Source organism: Maniola hyperantus, chromosome 6 (genome assembly GCF_902806685.2).
Source record: "Maniola hyperantus chromosome 6, iAphHyp1.2, whole genome shotgun sequence".
Classification (NCBI taxonomy): Eukaryota; Metazoa; Arthropoda; class Insecta; order Lepidoptera; family Nymphalidae; genus Maniola; species Maniola hyperantus.
The window spans coordinates 9,213,118-9,231,066 of NC_048541.1; the positions used below are offsets into that span (position 1 = coordinate 9,213,118).

Sequence of the window (17,949 nt, forward strand, 5' to 3'; positions counted from 1 at the left end):
TTGTCATATAGGATCCCTTTAAGCAAGTCTTCGCGTGTTACGTATATTTATTTCACTGGGCACTCTAATCCACAACTTTCCTGTGGTCTTTATCGATGCGTTTTTTACATTCTCGGATGATACAATAACGATAATTACTATATTTTTCATGTAAACTAGTATAGAAGTCATGTTTATTAAACTTTGGGAGGTTATGCTGCTGTTTACAAATGCATGACGGCAGAGCACAGATAATCTATGGGCCAAACATGGCCGACAGTGTTTTCACCTTTCTAAGAAAAAAATATTTTTAAATTAAAGTTTTACGGTTTTTAGGGCGCAAAAAAATATAGTGTTAATTTTTTTGATCTAATAGGACAAATATTAACCATTTAAGACCAACTTAAAAAAAGTGTCAACTAGCCTATTGTATAATTTTACAAAAGTACAATAATTAGAATATCATTTGCTTAAACGGTGAAGGAAAACATCGTGAGGAAACCTGCATGCCTGAGAGTTCTCCATAATGTTCTCAAAGGTGTGTGAATTGGCCAGCGTGGTAGACTATGGCCAAAACCCTTCTCACTCTGAGTGGAGGTCCGTTCTCTGTAGTGAGCCGGTGGTGATGGGTTGACCATGATGATGAATGCGAAATTGGAACGCTAGCAAAAACGACGACAGGTGATAGTACTGATGATTACTGATAAGTGATAGGATACCTACCACAAAGAAAACGCAATGTTTTTTTATAAACCTGTATTTTTTAAAGTTCGCAATGTATTACAAAATTAAACAACTGATATTACTGTATGATAATATTACTGATAATATTACTGTATAATATCCACAAATAAAACCCGGATTGAATCCTCATTCATCTAAAATAATCTAAATTAGGTAACTATCAAATGTCCAGCATCTCCTCCATTCGGATGGAATACGGCACATCGTGGGCAGTTGTCCAGTTAACTGTATTGGAGCGGGAAACTACATCTTCTACCAGGCTTTCTTTGAACTCCTGCCATCGTCGCGCCGATACAAACTCTTTGAACAACTGCTTTTTATTTGGTATCTAAAACAAAAATTAAAAGTACCTAACTACTTAATGTTATTTTTCAATAATAGGTAAATTATATTAAGTGCGCTTACGAATTACCAAATTGTGGAATACCTTTAACACAAGTGACCCAAGTATAGTCCGCGACAAGTCGAGATGGCAATCGGGGTATGGAGCGCTGGGACGCCTTGCACGGGGCTGTGCGCAGGCATTCCCTCCCTGATTGCCATCTGGACCTGTCACGTACTACTATAGGTATTCAGGTTATCACGTACAAAAACGACGTTCAACGAAAAAACTCAGTGAACAGAGTAAAGAATACGTTTATCCTATAAAAACCAACTTGCCTTGTTTTCCAAGTAATGTTGTATCCGTGACCAAATATTAGCAGTGTTACGCTGAAGAAGCCATATCTTGGGAAGAAGCATGCAGCTCACAGGAGTCAGGGCAACGATGCGACGGTCACGCATGTTTTCTCCAAAACCAAAACTTGAACCAGAATCAAATCGACAAACCTAAAAATAAACAAGAAGCAACGATTTCTATGAATTTACGAGCTGCAACATGTTTTTGCTTATTACTTGATGCCCAGTAGGTACCTACTTATCATACTAATTTTGACAGCTTTATAGAACAAGATTTTTGTTGAAATAGCCAGCGATATTTCCATTTCAATGGAAATAGCCCTTCTATAGGTAGGTAGCTACTAATTTAGTTTAAAGGTTTGTACGCACCTGAGCGGCGCGGCGCGTCGCTTCAGTCCGACTGCAGAACGCATCACCTGAGGCCGCTCGACGGTACCTACCGCACTACAACTTCAGTACGCGGCAGCTCGCGTCACTTGCGCGTCACTTTTATACTCGTTCGCGTACGAGCAACAACGTCGCAAGATGAGCGACAGTGAAGAGGATTTGATTATTATTTCTTTGTTGTGTGCAGAAGAAGAACGAATTATGGAAGAGAAAAAACCGGCCAAGTGCGAGTCAGGCTCGCGCAATGAGGGTTCCGAAAATCAAAAAGTTCCCACGGGATTTTTAAAAAAACTATATCTACACGAACGAAGTTGCGGGCATCAGCTAGTTCCTTAGGTTTTGTGGAAATTACATTAGAAAAAGCATTTTCGCAAAATGTCTTTGTTTTATGTGCAATAGAATATATAAAATAGGCAGGTAAACACATGTACATATTATATCTAAATACCTATATAAAAGAAAAAGGTGACTGACTGACTGACTGACTGATCTATCAACGCACAGCTCAAACTACTTGACGGATCGGGCTGAAATTTGGCATGCTGGCTAGCTAACTAGCTAATATGACGTAGACATCCGCTAAAAAGGGATTTATGAAAATTCAACCCCTAAGGGGGTAAAATAGGAGTTCGAAATTTGTGTAGTCCACGCGGACGACGTCGCGGGCATAAGCTAGTATAATATAAACACAAGTACAACAATAGGTAGGCATATTTCCGAAACTATTAATTCTACCTAGATGAAGTAGGTAGGTATAATATGTAAATAATATATTATAGTTATTTAATCAGGATTATTTTTACCATTGATGTTTTCTCATAACGCTCGGAGAGACATTTATACATTTAGACACTGGGAAGGGGGGAAGCCGACATCCTAGGGGTTGGGACTTTTGAGGATATACTTCTAAGAGCATGAGGAACACGTCATGTGCCAAAAATTAAACCTACGTTATTTATTTTGAGGTCTATCTTGCCGATTCTTGCCTGTACTTTAAATACCTAACAAGATGCGCGTGTATCTTATTCGAGCAACGTACGCATACTGAAGCGCCGCGCCGCGCCGCTGGGTATGTCGCACTAGCGTCACTGCACTGCGCGTCGCTTCGCTGCGCTTCAAAATATTATTCTCTCCAGCCGTGACGCACGGCAACGCGCGGTGAAGCGCTGTGCAGCGCCGCTCTAGTGCGATATGCGCCATACAAAATGATAGAAATGATATTTTGACGCTCTGTGCCGCGCCGCTCAGGTGCGTACAAACCTTTATTTTTAAATTTTATCCCAGATCTAAGATTGAAAAGAACAACCCGATAACTCAACCCAATAATAACCCAATAAAAAAGAAAGTTCCCAAAAAAATTGTAAACCTGCATAAAATAAGTTCGAAGATTTTGTATTGGCATCACAGAATTGTCTTCATCAATTGCGTCAGGAATTATTCTGCAAGAAAAGAAGAACGCGTACAATTTATGCGATCTATTAGGTAGGTATAACTACATAATTATTTTTTTCCAAATTAATTCTTTCTAAAAACCAACACCAACCTTACAGATTTCCGATTTAAATGGGATGTGGCTTTTAATAACTCTTCCGATTTTGATTCTTCTGCAAAATCAACACTGGATTTACTATGTTTTTCCGTTCCGTCTTCATTTTCTACTCTCTGACCATCATCTCGTTTCAAAGAACCTCTTTTACTTGAACTTTCAGCTTGTTCTTGTTCGTTTAACGCTGTTGCATCGGCTTCACATTCTTCTTCATTCAAATTTTTGTAAGCTCCGAAGTATTTCTCATCTAAATCCTGATCACTTTCCTCTTTTGAAACCTAAAAATTTACAACTACTAAAGAAAGTGAAACCCATGCTGGCTAGATAGCCATAGGTAAATAAGTAAGTCTAGATCATCGACATAGGAGGTAATAATCCTTATTACATCTACGAAGTACCTAGTACATAAAAATTATTTGGTCTAGATAGACTTACTTATTAACCTGTGCCTATCAAGCCAGCATGGGTATTGATATAAAATTACTTTATTGATATTGAATGGGAGGCACATAATCAAAGTAAAAGGAAGAACTTACGTACATATGGGTCGTATAGAGTGTAGGAATTTCTCCCCACGCGCGTAGTAACAATGACTTGAAGAGACTCTATCATTTGACATCGCCCTGATAGTGTAAAATAGACGAAATTGGGTACTCCCACGCCGTCTCCGAGCAGCGTCTCATTAGTCTCATAAGATTTCATCTTCGCAACTGTGCAACCTTCACGACGCGCCACCTGTTTGTAATAGGCACCAATTATTCACTTGCTCATGATAATAATTATTAACTAACTTACAGTAGCCGGCAAGAAATATTACACATCGACCTTTAGAAGAGATTTCGACTTTGTAGAGCGTTGTCTTTGTCACTCATACCTATGTGACGTTTTGTCGGTCTCAACAACAGAGACAACGCTCTACGAAACCGCTATTTCTATCTAAAGGTCGATGTACAATATTTCCTGCCGGGTACTGTACTAGAGTTTAGCTAACGAAAGAAGAGACTGGAAAAGCGCGGAATATTTAAAAATATCAGTATGGCAGCCCCAAAATGATACGTAAACTCTTGCAAAATAATTGTTTGATTCCTTAGCTTTGATACCTCATCGAGTCCGTCGAAATATGTGAAAGCAGACATAGCACGACGAACTTCATCCCATTGTTTCTGGATAGACGCTTGTAGTACATTCTTGAAGTCCTCCTTCATAAGTGCTAAGCTCACAGTGATCTATCGGTCAATATACGCTATGGACAATATTGGTTAACTATCAAGATTCGTAAACACTCAACGTAAACAACAGAAATATTTTTGCGATCAATGGTTACTATGTTACAATAAAATGTGTGATCGAATTGGAATGACCGTATCACGTAGGTACAGTACGCGGCAGAAAATAATATACATCGACCTTTAGAAGGAGATTGCGGATTTGTAGATCATTGTCTCTCTTGTTGAGACCCTCTTTGATTTTCCGAGATAAAAGTAGCCTGTGTCACTCTCGTCTTTAACTAATATCCATTCAAAAAATCTCGTCTATCCCTTGCAACCCTCGCGTTTCCCTATCCGCCTTCACCACTCCTGTCTCGCTGGCGAATAAGTTTAGAACAAAATAGAATATTCGAAGGAGTGCGTGGGATTTTCGTGTAATCATGTAGGTACCTACCTAGGTACTTAGTCGTGGTTTGGTATAATGGTAAATAGTACAATATTAATTTACCATTACCAAACAGTTCATCCTAAAAATCTACTGCTTACGAGTACAGTACCCTGCAGCATCAGTATTGAAGAGTTGGAACTTGGAGTTCAGTCATGAAGTCGTTGCGTGCTACCTAAGAGTAGTACCTTTAATATCAATTCACCATCGACCTTCCATCGACAGTTCCTAGGAAGACTAGGTCCAAATCCAAAAGTGCAGTATTTACTCGTCATAGAAAAGTCGAAGTAAGTATAAATCTCATTTTGTAGCTGATAACGAAACATTGGATACCTACCAAAGACGGAACTTTTTTTCCTGGACCCTTTTTTATACACAGGAAATGCCTGGACTCCTGTGTGACAACATAAACCAGGGCTTAGTGTATCGCAGTTTGTGGTATTTGAATTGCTATTACTAGTTAAATTAATTAGTTTCAAATTAATTGACCTAGTTATCTACATTAGTTCTTCATGAAAATATAATTTTACATAATAGGTAGTTGTCTTTAGTTACTGGTTGAAGTCCTTTAATCAATATATATATATATATATATATATATACTTATAATAAAACTGTAACAGGTCAAATTCTGTACATTGAAGATATTTTGAAATTTTTTTTTCGAGGGCACTCTATAATCGATACTGAACCCAAAACTGTAATTTTTTTCATTTTTGTCTGTCTGTCTGTCTGTCTATCTGTCTGTCTGTCTGTCTGTCTGTCTGTCTGTATCACGGCCGCGCATCACGCTGAAACTACTGAATGGATTCCAATGAAACTTGGTACGATTTGAGTTCATACTATGAGGAAGAATATAGGATACTTTTTATCCCGAAATTCAGCATGGTTCCCGTAGGAGAGGGGATGAAAGTTAATATGTATACTGAGTTGTAATTCATTAACGCGTAGTCTGATTTCATTCATTCTTTTTTTGTTAGAAAGGGGATATTTTATAGATTGTTCCGTAAATATTTCAAGGTCATCGGTTTTTAACCGACTGTCAAAAAGGAGGTGGTTCGTTTTTCTACATCGATTTTTTCGAGGTTTCTGGACTGATTTGCAATTTTTTTTTTTAAACAACAAAAAAAGTTTTCGTGGTGGTCACATAAAAAATTCTGGATTCAACTCCTTAATCCTGATGCTGCAGGGTTACTGCCCGCCTGAGTTATGAAGATTCAGGAACTGTTCATAGTGAGTTCATATTGTAGGTACCAAGCAACGACTTTATTCTCAGACTTCAAGTCCCAACTCCTCAACCCTGATGACGTAGGGTACAGCACTCCTAAACTATAATGTTTCAGTAACTGCGGATGATGCAAAATTAATTTAGGTACCAAGCATAGGCTACATCATTGAACTTCGGATCCTAACTCCTCAATCCTGATGCTGCAAAGTACTAAAGTCCTAAATCGTGGGGATTTTAGAATTTCTGATAGTGAATTGATATTTTAGGTATCAAGCAACGGCTTCACGATGACACTCCCAGTCCGAAATACTCCACCCGAGCGAAGCCGGGGCGGGTCAGCTAGTTATACATAAAAACAATTTTCTGTGTTTCTGTTCTTTTATCTTATACATAATATAGTTACCTACCTATTGAATTTCAAAGAAAAAGTTAGGAAGAACCCACGAGTGACCCACGAAGAACCCACGAGTGACCCACGAAGAACCCGAGCAGAGCTGCTCACAGATATGTCCAGATTTGCAACTAGCGTGGCCCCTTCAGTCCTTCTCGCTCAAGCAGATTTTCTTACTTGTGAAATTTCATTCTTTCTACACTTCACGTTGTTTGTCAAATACTCACGTACAAATACATTTTGACAAACAAAAAAAAGTGGCCACGGATAAGGACAAAACATAATAATTTTGTCACGTTCTAACAAGAGTTTAAATGCATTTAGCTAACTCGCTCTAACAGTAAGTGTCACAATAAGGCTACTTCTAACAGTCCCTATGAACAGTCCTTATTCTGAGGAGCTGCTTGTTCGGTTGTGTTGGCAGTACTGCGTTGCTGCAGTGTTAGTGTCGTCATATTGGTATTGAAGCATTGCGTTCATTTCATACGTTTTCGGTTTTGTATGGACATTTTAAAACGTAGTGATTAATGCTCTTTGACAAAACCAAAGACTACACCCACAGAGTACATTGAATATACTACACCTACAGTGTATAAAGGGTCGTACTCTGTGATAAGGGTGACAAAAACTAAAATTGCCAAATCACGTTCACTTTATAAAAATCTAAGAATTAACCATAAGGAAGCTCACGGCTCAGTTTAAATTATTTCCGCTTATTCAAGCGACATTTTATCATAGAAAATAATAAATATTATCATACAAAATGGTGAGTTACTCGCAAATATTTTAGAAACAACTTGGTCTTGCTTGAAGCCGCTGATAATTTTAATGTTTTTACAAATTAAACTGTGTTGTTCTGTGTAGTAACTAGTATCTAAAATTGGCAAAAATGAGTAGGTAACAATTCCTTTAGTTGTTTGCTTAAATTTACAAAAAAAATATAATCTAGCCAGATACTCGAATATTCTTTTCAATAGGTACTTACTTTTTCTGTATTTTAGAGCTTCGGTCTGCCATCACTCAAAGTAAAGCCTGAGCATGCAGGCAACATCACAGTCCAAGAAGGCCAATTTGGAATTGCCAGCCCCATGGTTGCTGGTCTGGGAGCAACTAAAAATAAATTAGGCATGTCACATCCCTTGCAAGCTTCGGAACGAAATGTAAGTTTTACTACATTGAAAATGTAATTTTATAAGTTAATGTTGTAATGGTACAAGTTAAAATATAGAACTGTGTTTGTCTCTGTTGATCTCTGTCTATCTGCTAACTGGTAGTAGAGTCTTGATTCGGAAGAGCCAATAATGAAGACCTACATTAAGTGGATGTGTCCATTGTTAGATTTTTTTTATATTTTTTTTATTGTAAACGCACACAAAACATATTGAAACTGTAAAATGTCTAAAAATAAAATAAAAAAACAATGAATCAGAACTAAGCAACAACTCATATGTGTGTGTCATAGAATTTCTATATTTTGTTTTTGTGCATGTGTCTATAATATTGTGATTATTATTTTAAATACATTTAGAATTTACAGCTAGCAACCTAAATATTAAATAATATACTTATCCATGTTGAAAGTGAAGAATGAATATTATTTTGAAGTTCATCTAAAGAATCAATCAATTTTTATTGTTTCAGTACCATCAAAATGAAGAAAATATGAATATGTCCATGCTTCGTAATGTTCAAGGATGCCATGCACCCATGAAACTGGCTATGGAGAGGAAGTTTGCCAGTAAGGTAATGAATAGAACAATTACGTATTTATCTTTCACTAGATTATGCACGCGACTTTGTCCGCGTGGACTACACAAATTTCAAATCTCTTTTTACTCCTTTAGGGGTTGAATTGTCAAAAATCCTTTCTTAGCGGATGTCATAATAGCTATCTGCATGCCAAACAACAGCCCGATCTGTCCAGTAGTTTGAGCTGTGCGTTGATCTGTCAGCCAGTCAGTAAGCTTTTCTTTTTATATATTTAGACTATTTGCTAAAAAGCATAGGTAAGCACTTTTTACACTGTCCATCTTGCTGTATGTCTTGTCAAAAAAGAGGCTTAACATATAACGCGTAAAATTGAATTCCTCACGCGCCATTTCAATTTTTTGTGTCAAATTTCGTCTCAAAAGTACGATTTTAGCCCTTATTTTAAAGGTGAACTGTACTTTTGATATGTCAGTTGACCCATAGTTAAAATGGCGCGTGAGGAGTCATTTTTTACGGACTGTATCAGTTAAAGGTAACACTACATATGCACTTCGTATACAGTAAAGTTTGCAAGTTTGTTTGTAGCAGTAACTAATGAACAGATTTTGAAAATGCTTTCACCAGTAGAAAGAATTCCTGAGTGACAGGCTATATTTTATTTCAAGAAGTTGGAGATCCCTGTGAAAATTATAACTAATAAGCTACCTGTGCCAAGCAGGGGCGGGTCGCTAGTTTAATTTTATGGGTAGAGATTCAAGAATCTAGATCCAAAACTTAGCCAATGGCAACTTTGTGCATAAATAAACCATGTAAAGAACAACAAATTTGCAAATGGCTTTAAGCACTTACATAATAAAATTTCATTAATTAAAAGTAAATAGTTATTGGAAGAGCATAATATGCTCATGGTTGAGGTACCACAGAGCTACACACTCTTAATAATAATTATAGACATTACTAATAATCTATTATCTTTTTTATTTATTAACAGGTTGGCCATCTTCCTTTCCTGCCAAGCTCAAATCTACAGCATGATGTATTCACAGGCAGATATCTTGATATTGGTTTTGAAGACATACTCAACACGCCAGAATTTTGTGAAATCAGTGGACAGCCGCATGCTGTGGTTGAACGATCTTTAGGTATTCTTTAAATGATGGTAATAATAATTAAGTCTTGAATCAATTTTTAAGTAATTTCAATAAATACACATTCAGAAGTAAATTGCAATTTTTATTTCTTTTTCATCAGCAATATACATTTTTCATGTTTACAACTTCAGTGACAATCATGTTTTATTTAATTTGTTATCAGTTTTTGATCTGAATTTACAATATCAAGTATTCTAAGCTTACATATTTTTTTCACTTCATGAATGCCAATTTGGATTTCCTGCTCCAGTACATTATTGTATCGAGTGTTTAAACCGTCAATAATGGACTGAATTTTATTTTCTCTTGCGCAAATAATAAATGGAAAACCAAACTTCTTTTTATATCTGCAAAAAAAATATATTTAAATAGTTAATAAATGCGACTGTTGTACACAATCTCTTGACTAAATTGACACGTCTTTTAGAGCTATCATTTTCTGCAGGGAGCATTACGAAAGAAGTAGCAAAAAAAGCCTCAATAGCTCAACGGGTGAACGAGTCGACTGAAAACCGAAAGGTCGACTGTTCAAACCCCGCCCGTTGCACTATTGTCGTACCTACTCCTAGCACAAGCTTGACGCTTAGTTGGAGAGGAAAGGGGAATATTAGTCATTTAACATGGCTAATATTATTTTTTTAAAAAAAAGTAGGCATGCCATTATAGTTAAGAGATTTGTGTATTGTGACCAAATAAATTTTAAATGAGAACTTTCTAAATCCATGATTATAAAACTATTAACTATATTATATCCATAAAACTAAAAAAAATAACTTTATAAAAATCAACGCCATCTAGTTTGATAATACCGAACTGCGTAACCATTTTCAAGATTTATAACCAAACTTCCTCTTGTTAGTTCAAAGCGTGAGCATTAAACAACACTATTACGCCTCGCTCTCTAGAATAACAAAATTGCTGACAGATGTCGCTAGGAGAATGAAATTAGTATAAGTGGGACCTTTATTACAAAATTATGGTTCAAAAATTTGCAAAAAACCACAAGCTGATACTATACTTACTTATTAAATTTTAGTAAGGTAGCTGGGGCACGCGATCGAGACTGGCGACAGCGACAAGCGATAGGTACTGTGTCGTGCGGATGTACCTATTGGCCGCGACATGTTGAGATGGCAATCGGGGCTCAACAGCGAAACGGCGGACTTAGGTCACCTCACAGTGGTCGCTAGTAAGTCGACCAGCCTGCACCTAAAGTACGCGACAGGACAGGTCGAGACGGCAATCAGGGAGGGAACGCCCCGCACATCCACGCAGCCCCCTCGCTAACCCGGTGCGGACGAGCGCGGGTGGCGTGCGGGGCGTCCCCCGCCTCATACCCCGATTGCCATCTCAACCTGCCGCGGAATCACCTATATATTATATATGCATTTTTTACCTTGCATTGCTTGAATCCATAACAGCTTTCTGTTCAACAGTTAATTCGTTTAATCCGGCTTCTCGTTGTTCATCCGTAGACTCTTGCGTGAGCTCTCCTGCTGCTGCCAAGCGACCGGCTAAGTCGGGATGAGATTTCAGCACCTGTAACTTACCTGGCAAAGAATGGCATGCATGGATTTTAATTTTTAGTCAAGGTATTTCCTAACATATAAAGATAGGTACCTACCTGACCTCTCTGTGTGGTATACGTACCTAGGTACCTACCTATTTCTCATTTTTGAGAAATCACATAGTAGGTATAGTACTTACCTATAGGACTTACCTTGGTTTCTCAGATCCTTCCGCATCGCATCGCAAATCGATATTAGGTGTCGATAGGTATCTAGGTACTATCTATCTATAGGTAGGTACTACGTGGGTACTACCTATCGATTAGATACCTATCGTACCTTTTTCTTTGTACCTATGAGAGTTCCCCTAAAAATATTGAATTGACCTTCCAATTCATTACTCGGTTTTGAGTCATTGTTCTACACCAAAAACTAAAATGTTAGCTTTGTACTTTGTACTCATTTCGTCTACGAGCTAGAGACCCGTGACACGCGGACAGACAGACAGCGAGAGCCTTTGGGTACGGAACCCTAAAAACAGTTTCCACTGAGGGCAGCATCCATCCACTCCACTGTCACGATTGAGACAAATACATGAGTAAAGCCGTTATAGGTAGGTACCTACGTAACTATTATATTGATTAGGTTGTGAGCTGTGGTTGTGAGTAATTTTATTCGTTTCAAAGTTAAAATTATACAATAGTTGTAAATATTTACCCACATTCAACGCTGAGTTCGTCCAAATATTTGTGGAACGCGGCCCAGAGGTCCGAGGCGTCTGAGAACGGCCGCTGTTCCCTGACACAAGCCGCCGCCTCCGGCCGCAGCTCTATCACATTCCTGAACACCCACTCGAACTGTTCATCCCTCATACAATTCACTTCAGAAACACTCAATTTACCCATGTTGTTGATTAGAAGTTTCAAACTGGTGTAAGTTTCGCTGTTATCGTCGGCGTCGTGTTTAAGTATAAATTATTATTATCGGCAAGGTCATTAGTTCGAAATAATTAGATCAATGCACTCGTTACAAAACTTACACATTAGGTTAGGTACAAATGGATATGATAATAACCACCTTACCTAATTGACTGTTAGTAATTAATAGTAGAAATTGAAAGCTGTGATAGCCTAGTGGTTAGGATCCGCCTTCTAATAGGAGGTCGAGGGTTCGATCCCGGCCACGCACCTCTAATTTTTCGGAGTTATGTGCATTTTGATTGATTAAAATATATCACTTGCTTTAACGGTGATGGAAAACATCGTGAGGAAACCTGCATGCCTTAGAATTCTGCATAATGTTCTCAAAGGTGTGTGAAGTCTACCAATCCGCACATGGCCAGCGTGGTAGACTATGGCCAAAATCCTTCTCACTCTGAGAGGAGACCCGTGCTCTGTAGTGAGCCAGTGATGGGTTGATCATGATGATGAATTAATAGTAGTGGTATGCCGGATCGTTAGGTCCAGATCATTTGAGGTGTGACATATACCTACTTAGGTAATGATAGTTAGGGTAGATAGTTTAGTTATAGAACCTTATTAGACAAATCGAATGGTAAAATCCAACTAACCAGGTAAGTAGGTACTCACTTCCACTCTCCATCAAACCAAGCAAAAGTTTTTTCTCATGAAAGGATTCCGTTAAGACTTAAGACCCCCCAAATTCTTGACTACGTTCATGGATGTAGATTGCAGATGCACCTCCCTGAAAGTAATCCTGGCGGCGCCCATGCCTACGGGCCTACCTAAACATCATTATCTATCCATTATTATCGGCTAACTAGATTATACCTACCTACCTAGTTTTTCTTGGTGATAAGGCAACTCTGTAGGTATATAGTTACCTACTAGGACGTCAGCAAGAAAAACTAGGTAGGTATAATATCCGTCCATTCGCATTCCCTCTCAAGATTCCTACAAGCGTATTCCAAATCATGGAGTAGGTAAAGAGAGACAAAAGCGACATTTATGTGTCAGTTGCGTCGCGTGGAGGATAAATCACGCGCTCGCGAGATGTAACGGCCCCTCGGGGAGCCGCGCGACAAATGGCCGCGGGGGGAACACGCCAACAGTTACCGCAATGTGAATGCAAAACCGATTTAATTGCGGCCGGAATTTGATACATTGTTTTAGACGCGATAGCTACCTATGTGATATTCCTATAACAATCAATACTGGTAATATAAGTACCTAGGGCCAGTCTGTATTTAGTGCCTACTTAGGTTACTTAACTACATAGATTAATTATTATGCTTAGGTACTTACCTAAGGTACTTGATACAAATAAGGCCTATGCTCGAAAAAGGCCTACTCTCCCGAAAACCCGGTTAAATAAATGTAACATAAAAGATTCTTCACGCACATACATACTACGGCCCTATGATTAGGTACGAACTGCTCAGGCGCCCTGCGCCTATTCCCTGAGCTTGTTGCGACACCTTCTTTGTGGAAGTCGGGTTTTCCGCGGCGCACTATAAAATTTTCGTAATAACAAGGCAAGTTATTAAGTTTTATATTGACATTTTATATAAACTAATAAGTAGTTATAATACCTTAGCCATTATATTAGATAATTATTGCTTTCATTTTCATCATTTTGAATAATGGAACGAATTATGGAACTTTATATTTTATCTGGTACGGTACCGAATAAGGCCCTAGGCCTTAATTGTAACCCTAGGCCTTAATATAAATCCCGCATTTTAATACGCATTTTGATGTCTAGCTCTCAAAGTACTACGAATAACTAAATCTAAAAAGGCTCCTAAACGTGCTACTTGGTCGGAAGAAAGCTTAGCAGCCTGCAGCGACAGTTTAGTGCCTTGTACACAGCAGTGCAATTTAATAAGGCCTATATTTTTTTTATTTTTTTTGGTAAAAAAAACCGTTTTTTTACAGAATGTGTGCTTTATTTATTTAATTACGAGTGACAATATTGTTTTAAATAGTTTATTCATATTATTGTTAATATGAGAGCTTAAGTCTGACAAGCCATCTGTGTTTATAAATGTTTAATTACTGTAATAAAAAGCTTAGTTATCAAAAGATAAAAGGTAAATAAAGGCTGTAAAATAGTATTTTTTTAAATAAATAGATTTTTAACAAGATTTTATGAGTTTAAAGTTTACAGGCCTTATTTGGTAGATGTAACTTATTATGGCCACTAGCTAAGGTTTTTGTATTGTTGATTTTGTCTTCATTTTATTAGATATTACCTACTATTAGATACCTACCCAAAATACAAAAGAACATTATTATTATAATTATACCAATATCAATTAGGTATCAATTTCTTCTTTAAAAGACAGCTTCCAAAAAACAGCTTTATTTAATCTCCCAAACTTCTTTTTTGAAGATTTTGTCATAATGTGTCTTTTTAGAGTAGTGTGCAGGATATTATTTTTACGTTTGATAGACTTATTAGATCCAAGTTCCTACTTACATCAGGCAAAGCAGTCAGGTGACCGGTTTCCGCGAGCTGCTTTGCCCAATTCAGCCATTTTGTTTAAAAATTCATCTGGTCACACCAATGGTCACACTTTTCTTTATTTATGTTGAGCAAATTTTGTACAAATCAAGCCATATACCTAGATAAAAAAAAACAATACACGTATGATAATACAAGGATTTAAATAAGTATAAAAACCGGCCAAGTGTGAGTCAAACTCGCGCACCGAGGGTTCCGTACCTACTACAGTCGTATTTTTTTCTACATTTTGCACGATTAATCCGTACTAATATCTATAATAAATGTGAAAGTGTGTCTGTCTGTCTGTCTGTCTGTTTGTCTGCTAGCTTTTCACGTCTTATCCCTTCAACCGATTATGACGAAACTTAGTAGGTACTTATAGGTAGAGATAGCTTACATCTCGGGGAAGGACATCAAAAAATAAATAAAAATTTGTTTTAGAATGTACCTACAGTTAAAACCCTTTCATAAAATGATAAATGGTAGGTATAGTAATCTTACTGTAAAAGAAAACCGGCCAAGTGCGAGTCAGGCTCGCGCAATGAGGGTTCCGTACTACAGTCTTATTTTAGAATGTACAGGTGAAGACCATTCATATGATACCCCACTTGATATAGTTATCTCACTTCGAAAGCTGAACATACTAATTATTAGTTCATGACCACAATTTAATTTTTTTTGTGTGATGTAACCCTAAATTCACGGTTTTCAGATTTTTCCCCAAATGTTAGCTATAAGATCTACCTACCTGCCAAATTTCATGATTCTAGGTCAACGGGAAGTACTCTGTAGGTTTCTTGACAGACAGGCAGACAACAAAGTGATCCTATAAGGGTTCCGTTTTTCCTTTTGAGGTACGGAACCCTAAAAATTGTATAGGTACCTATCTAAATAAATAAATACGTTAGATCCTCTCACAGAATATCCCTTGGGAATTACTCCAAAGCACCTAGGTCACAGAATAGGTATTTCGAATAAGAGATTTTTAAATTGTACCTATTGGATTGCCTAGGATCCACCACTACCTAGCTATAGAGGTTTTTTCTAGCTATAGTTAGGAAGGTAGGTAGGTAGGCATTTATTTAAAAAGCTCCATAAAATAATAACAATTAGGTACGTACTTACTCATAAAGCCTGTATAAACTTTTATTAACACCTGCAATCATATTAAGTAAAAATACCTCATAACTCCACATTAATGTCAAAAATTACACACTGTTTATAAATGTAGCATTAGCAACAATGGATAGGTAGATGTGCCCTACTTCATAATATTATTATGAGTGGAGAGCGCTGACACTCTAGAGAAATCAAATGTGTAGCTTTAAATGATATGGCACAATAAACATAAAAGCGACGGCGTGCACGACGCATGTGATTGCTGTGAATTAATTAAAAGTGCTTTTCATTAGGTCTATTATAATACGTAGATACGTTTTCCGTCGGCGCCGTGCGGCCATGTTGGATGTAAGCGCGGCAGTCGAGCCAAGGCGGGGCCTAGCTCGGATAACAAAGGCTCGAAGCTCGCTGTATCGCTCCGTGCTGCACCGGCCTCCGCCTCTACCTACCTGCCGCATATCCACCGTTGTTTTTTACCTAATATCTTCCTTAGATATCGAGACGCTGCACGTTTCGACGGCTCTTTGATGCATGACCTTTCTGGGATTTAACCAATGATATTAGAAGAAAATAGGTAGATACGTTATACGCGGACCGCAAGTGGCACGTTAAAACTAAGCTAATTAGCAAACCTGAGCTCAGTCGCCCGCTGTCGTCGCGCTATCGATGACGTCGTTGATAGTAATGTGTATTTTGTTTTCGTCTCCCAAAACAACCGAAAATGCCGTCGTGTGTGATGAGATTCTGCACAAACTACACAAGCAAGGTTTCCAAAAGTCAAGGAATCACATTTCATTCGTAAGTAAAACTATTTCTTTTATATAATTCGTATTTTTCACTTATTTAACAATAACAAACTCGTGCACGTTCGTGTAAAATGCAACTCATTGCAATTTGTACCTTATGTCACATGCCATAAGTACGTATCAAGTTATCGTTGTACGTATTTTAAAGTTTCCGATCAAAGAATATAAAATAAACAGATAGGTCTCTTCTGAGTATTGACAATTCAAATAGTGTGCATATTTCCTGTTTTAGGGAAGGATAAATTAACTATGGTCTAACATCTTTTTACGGTCCACTGCTGGGTCTCTTCATACAATGAGGGAATTTTGGCTATGAGTATGTAGATTGTGTAATAGTAAATATTTTCAAAAATAAAAAATATTTTCATTTCACATTTTATTCCTTTACCTACCTTCCCGCGGCTTCGTCCGCGTAAAATTTAGTAATTTTATTTCGACTTCTTTTCCATGTATGGGAGCCCCCTTTATTTAATTTAATTTAATTTTTATTATTTTTATTATAGCGGCAATAGAAATACATTCTGTGAAAATTTCAACTGTCTACCTATTACGGCTTACGAGATACAGCCCGCTGACAGATGGACGTACAGACAGCGGAGGCTTAGTAATAGGGTCCCGTTGGCACCCCTTGGGCACGGAACCCTAAAAACGAGCGGAACCGCGGGAAAAAGCTAGTTCGTAATATATTAAATACCACAGTATAAGGTTTTTATTTTACTATACAACTACAGTGTAGGCATAAATCGGCATTAGCCGAATAGACTTTACTGATTTTTTTTTCTTTGGAGTTTCTAGTTTACCGTCTCGTCCCGTCTCTTTTACGCTCGCATTATTAGGCATATATCCGTCCTTCTTCCACTCTTCTGTGCAGGACGAGGTAGTGCAAAATATAACCGTCTCTTTTTCGTGCGCAACTGAAGCTGAGGTTATTAGTTCACCGTCCTTTACTCTCTGTTGTGTGAGGTTAAAATACTATCTATGCGTTTATGTGTGTTGAGTCTTTCGGCGCTGACGCAGCGTGCCATTACTAAACATCGAATTTGATATAAGTAACCTATCTACCTATTTTTCTTCTAATATCATTGGATTTAACACATTAATAATTCATTCCTTCTCTTCTTATATATTTTTTAATGAGGTGCTAAAATTCCGATGATAAATTATTTATTAGTTAAAATTGAAACATACCTACCTATCTACCTCCATTCAAATGCGAAGTTTGATAGATAGGTGCCTATAGATAGGTAAGTATAAGTATTAATTATTTGTTTCTTAGTTCAGTAGAATTTTTAATTAGAAAAGTACCTACCTATAGGATCTAGGACCATTGGTAAATTCTACCGTAGATAGGTACAGTCAACTCCGTGAAAACTACCTACTCTGCTTGGTTTTCAAAATTCGCGTAACTAGGTACCTAAGTACCTACCTAGGCATTGGCAAATATCGACTTAGTATAGGTACTTAGGTACCTAAGTATCAGTAAAGTGAACCTACTACGGACTCATCCGATCCGAGTCCGTGAAAATCATACATCGATGGTGAAAATACTTACATTCCTTTTTGTTTTGTATGGTACTTATT

The 17,949-nt window shown here is 37.5% G+C and overlaps 3 protein-coding genes across 4 annotated transcripts; 1 reads left to right on the forward strand and 2 right to left on the reverse strand.

Annotated features, from left to right (window-relative positions):
• Positions 1 to 731: 731 nt before the first annotated feature.
• On the reverse strand, positions 732 to 6,903 carry LOC117982986 (uncharacterized). 2 transcript variants are annotated; one of them, XM_034969441.2, is made up of 7 exons: positions 6,623 to 6,903; positions 4,435 to 4,577; positions 3,875 to 4,069; positions 3,332 to 3,612; positions 3,155 to 3,227; positions 1,384 to 1,551; positions 732 to 1,051 (listed from the first exon to the last, which is right to left on the reverse strand). In XM_034969441.2, exons 2-7 carry the CDS (start codon positions 4,537 to 4,539, stop codon positions 884 to 886), a joined length of 990 nt encoding a protein of 329 aa, XP_034825332.1. In that variant the 5' UTR covers positions 4,540 to 4,577; positions 6,623 to 6,903; the 3' UTR covers positions 732 to 883. The 2 variants fall into 2 exon arrangements, with proteins under 2 accessions (XP_034825332.1, XP_069355156.1); XM_069499055.1 differs by lacking the exon at positions 4,435 to 4,577.
• A 294-nt stretch (positions 6,904 to 7,197) lies between these two features.
• Positions 7,198 to 9,540, forward strand: Pomp (proteasome maturation protein). Its single transcript, XM_034969443.2, has 4 exons — positions 7,198 to 7,372; positions 7,608 to 7,766; positions 8,248 to 8,349; positions 9,308 to 9,540. Exons 1-4 carry the CDS (start codon positions 7,370 to 7,372, stop codon positions 9,467 to 9,469), a joined length of 426 nt encoding a protein of 141 aa, XP_034825334.1. The 5' UTR covers positions 7,198 to 7,369; the 3' UTR covers positions 9,470 to 9,540.
• A 58-nt stretch (positions 9,541 to 9,598) lies between these two features.
• On the reverse strand, positions 9,599 to 11,923 carry LOC117982987 (2-oxo-4-hydroxy-4-carboxy-5-ureidoimidazoline decarboxylase-like). Its single transcript, XM_034969442.2, has 3 exons — positions 11,697 to 11,923; positions 10,864 to 11,017; positions 9,599 to 9,814 (listed from the first exon to the last, which is right to left on the reverse strand). Exons 1-3 carry the CDS (start codon positions 11,878 to 11,880, stop codon positions 9,616 to 9,618), a joined length of 537 nt encoding a protein of 178 aa, XP_034825333.1. The 5' UTR covers positions 11,881 to 11,923; the 3' UTR covers positions 9,599 to 9,615.
• Positions 11,924 to 17,949: the final 6,026 nt, after the last annotated feature.

What these genes read in the sequence shown, in the direction of transcription:
- LOC117982986 (XM_034969441.2), bottom strand. Translation starts at nt 4,539, where the DNA reads ATGAAGGAGGACTTCAAGAATGTACTACAAGCGTCTATCCAGAAACAA. An exon ending in ACACTCTATACGACCCATAT is followed by an intron (nt 3,613 to 3,874) that starts GTACGTAAGTTC and finishes GTAAATTTTTAG; the next exon opens with GTTTCAAAAGAGGAAAGTGA. An exon ending in TTCGAACTTATTTTATGCAG is followed by an intron (nt 1,552 to 3,154) that starts GTTTACAATTTT and finishes GTTTATTTTTAG; the next exon opens with GTTTGTCGATTTGATTCTGG.
- Pomp (XM_034969443.2), top strand. An exon ending in TGCAAGCTTCGGAACGAAAT is followed by an intron (nt 7,767 to 8,247) that starts GTAAGTTTTACT and finishes TTATTGTTTCAG; the next exon opens with TACCATCAAAATGAAGAAAA. An exon ending in AGAGGAAGTTTGCCAGTAAG is followed by an intron (nt 8,350 to 9,307) that starts GTAATGAATAGA and finishes ATTTATTAACAG; the next exon opens with GTTGGCCATCTTCCTTTCCT.
- LOC117982987 (XM_034969442.2), bottom strand. Translation starts at nt 11,880, where the DNA reads ATGGGTAAATTGAGTGTTTCTGAAGTGAATTGTATGAGGGATGAACAG. An exon ending in GGACGAACTCAGCGTTGAAT is followed by an intron (nt 11,018 to 11,696) that starts GTGGGTAAATAT and finishes ATTCTTTGCCAG; the next exon opens with GTAAGTTACAGGTGCTGAAA. An exon ending in ATGGATTCAAGCAATGCAAG is followed by an intron (nt 9,815 to 10,863) that starts GTAAAAAATGCA and finishes TTTTTTTTGCAG; the next exon opens with ATATAAAAAGAAGTTTGGTT.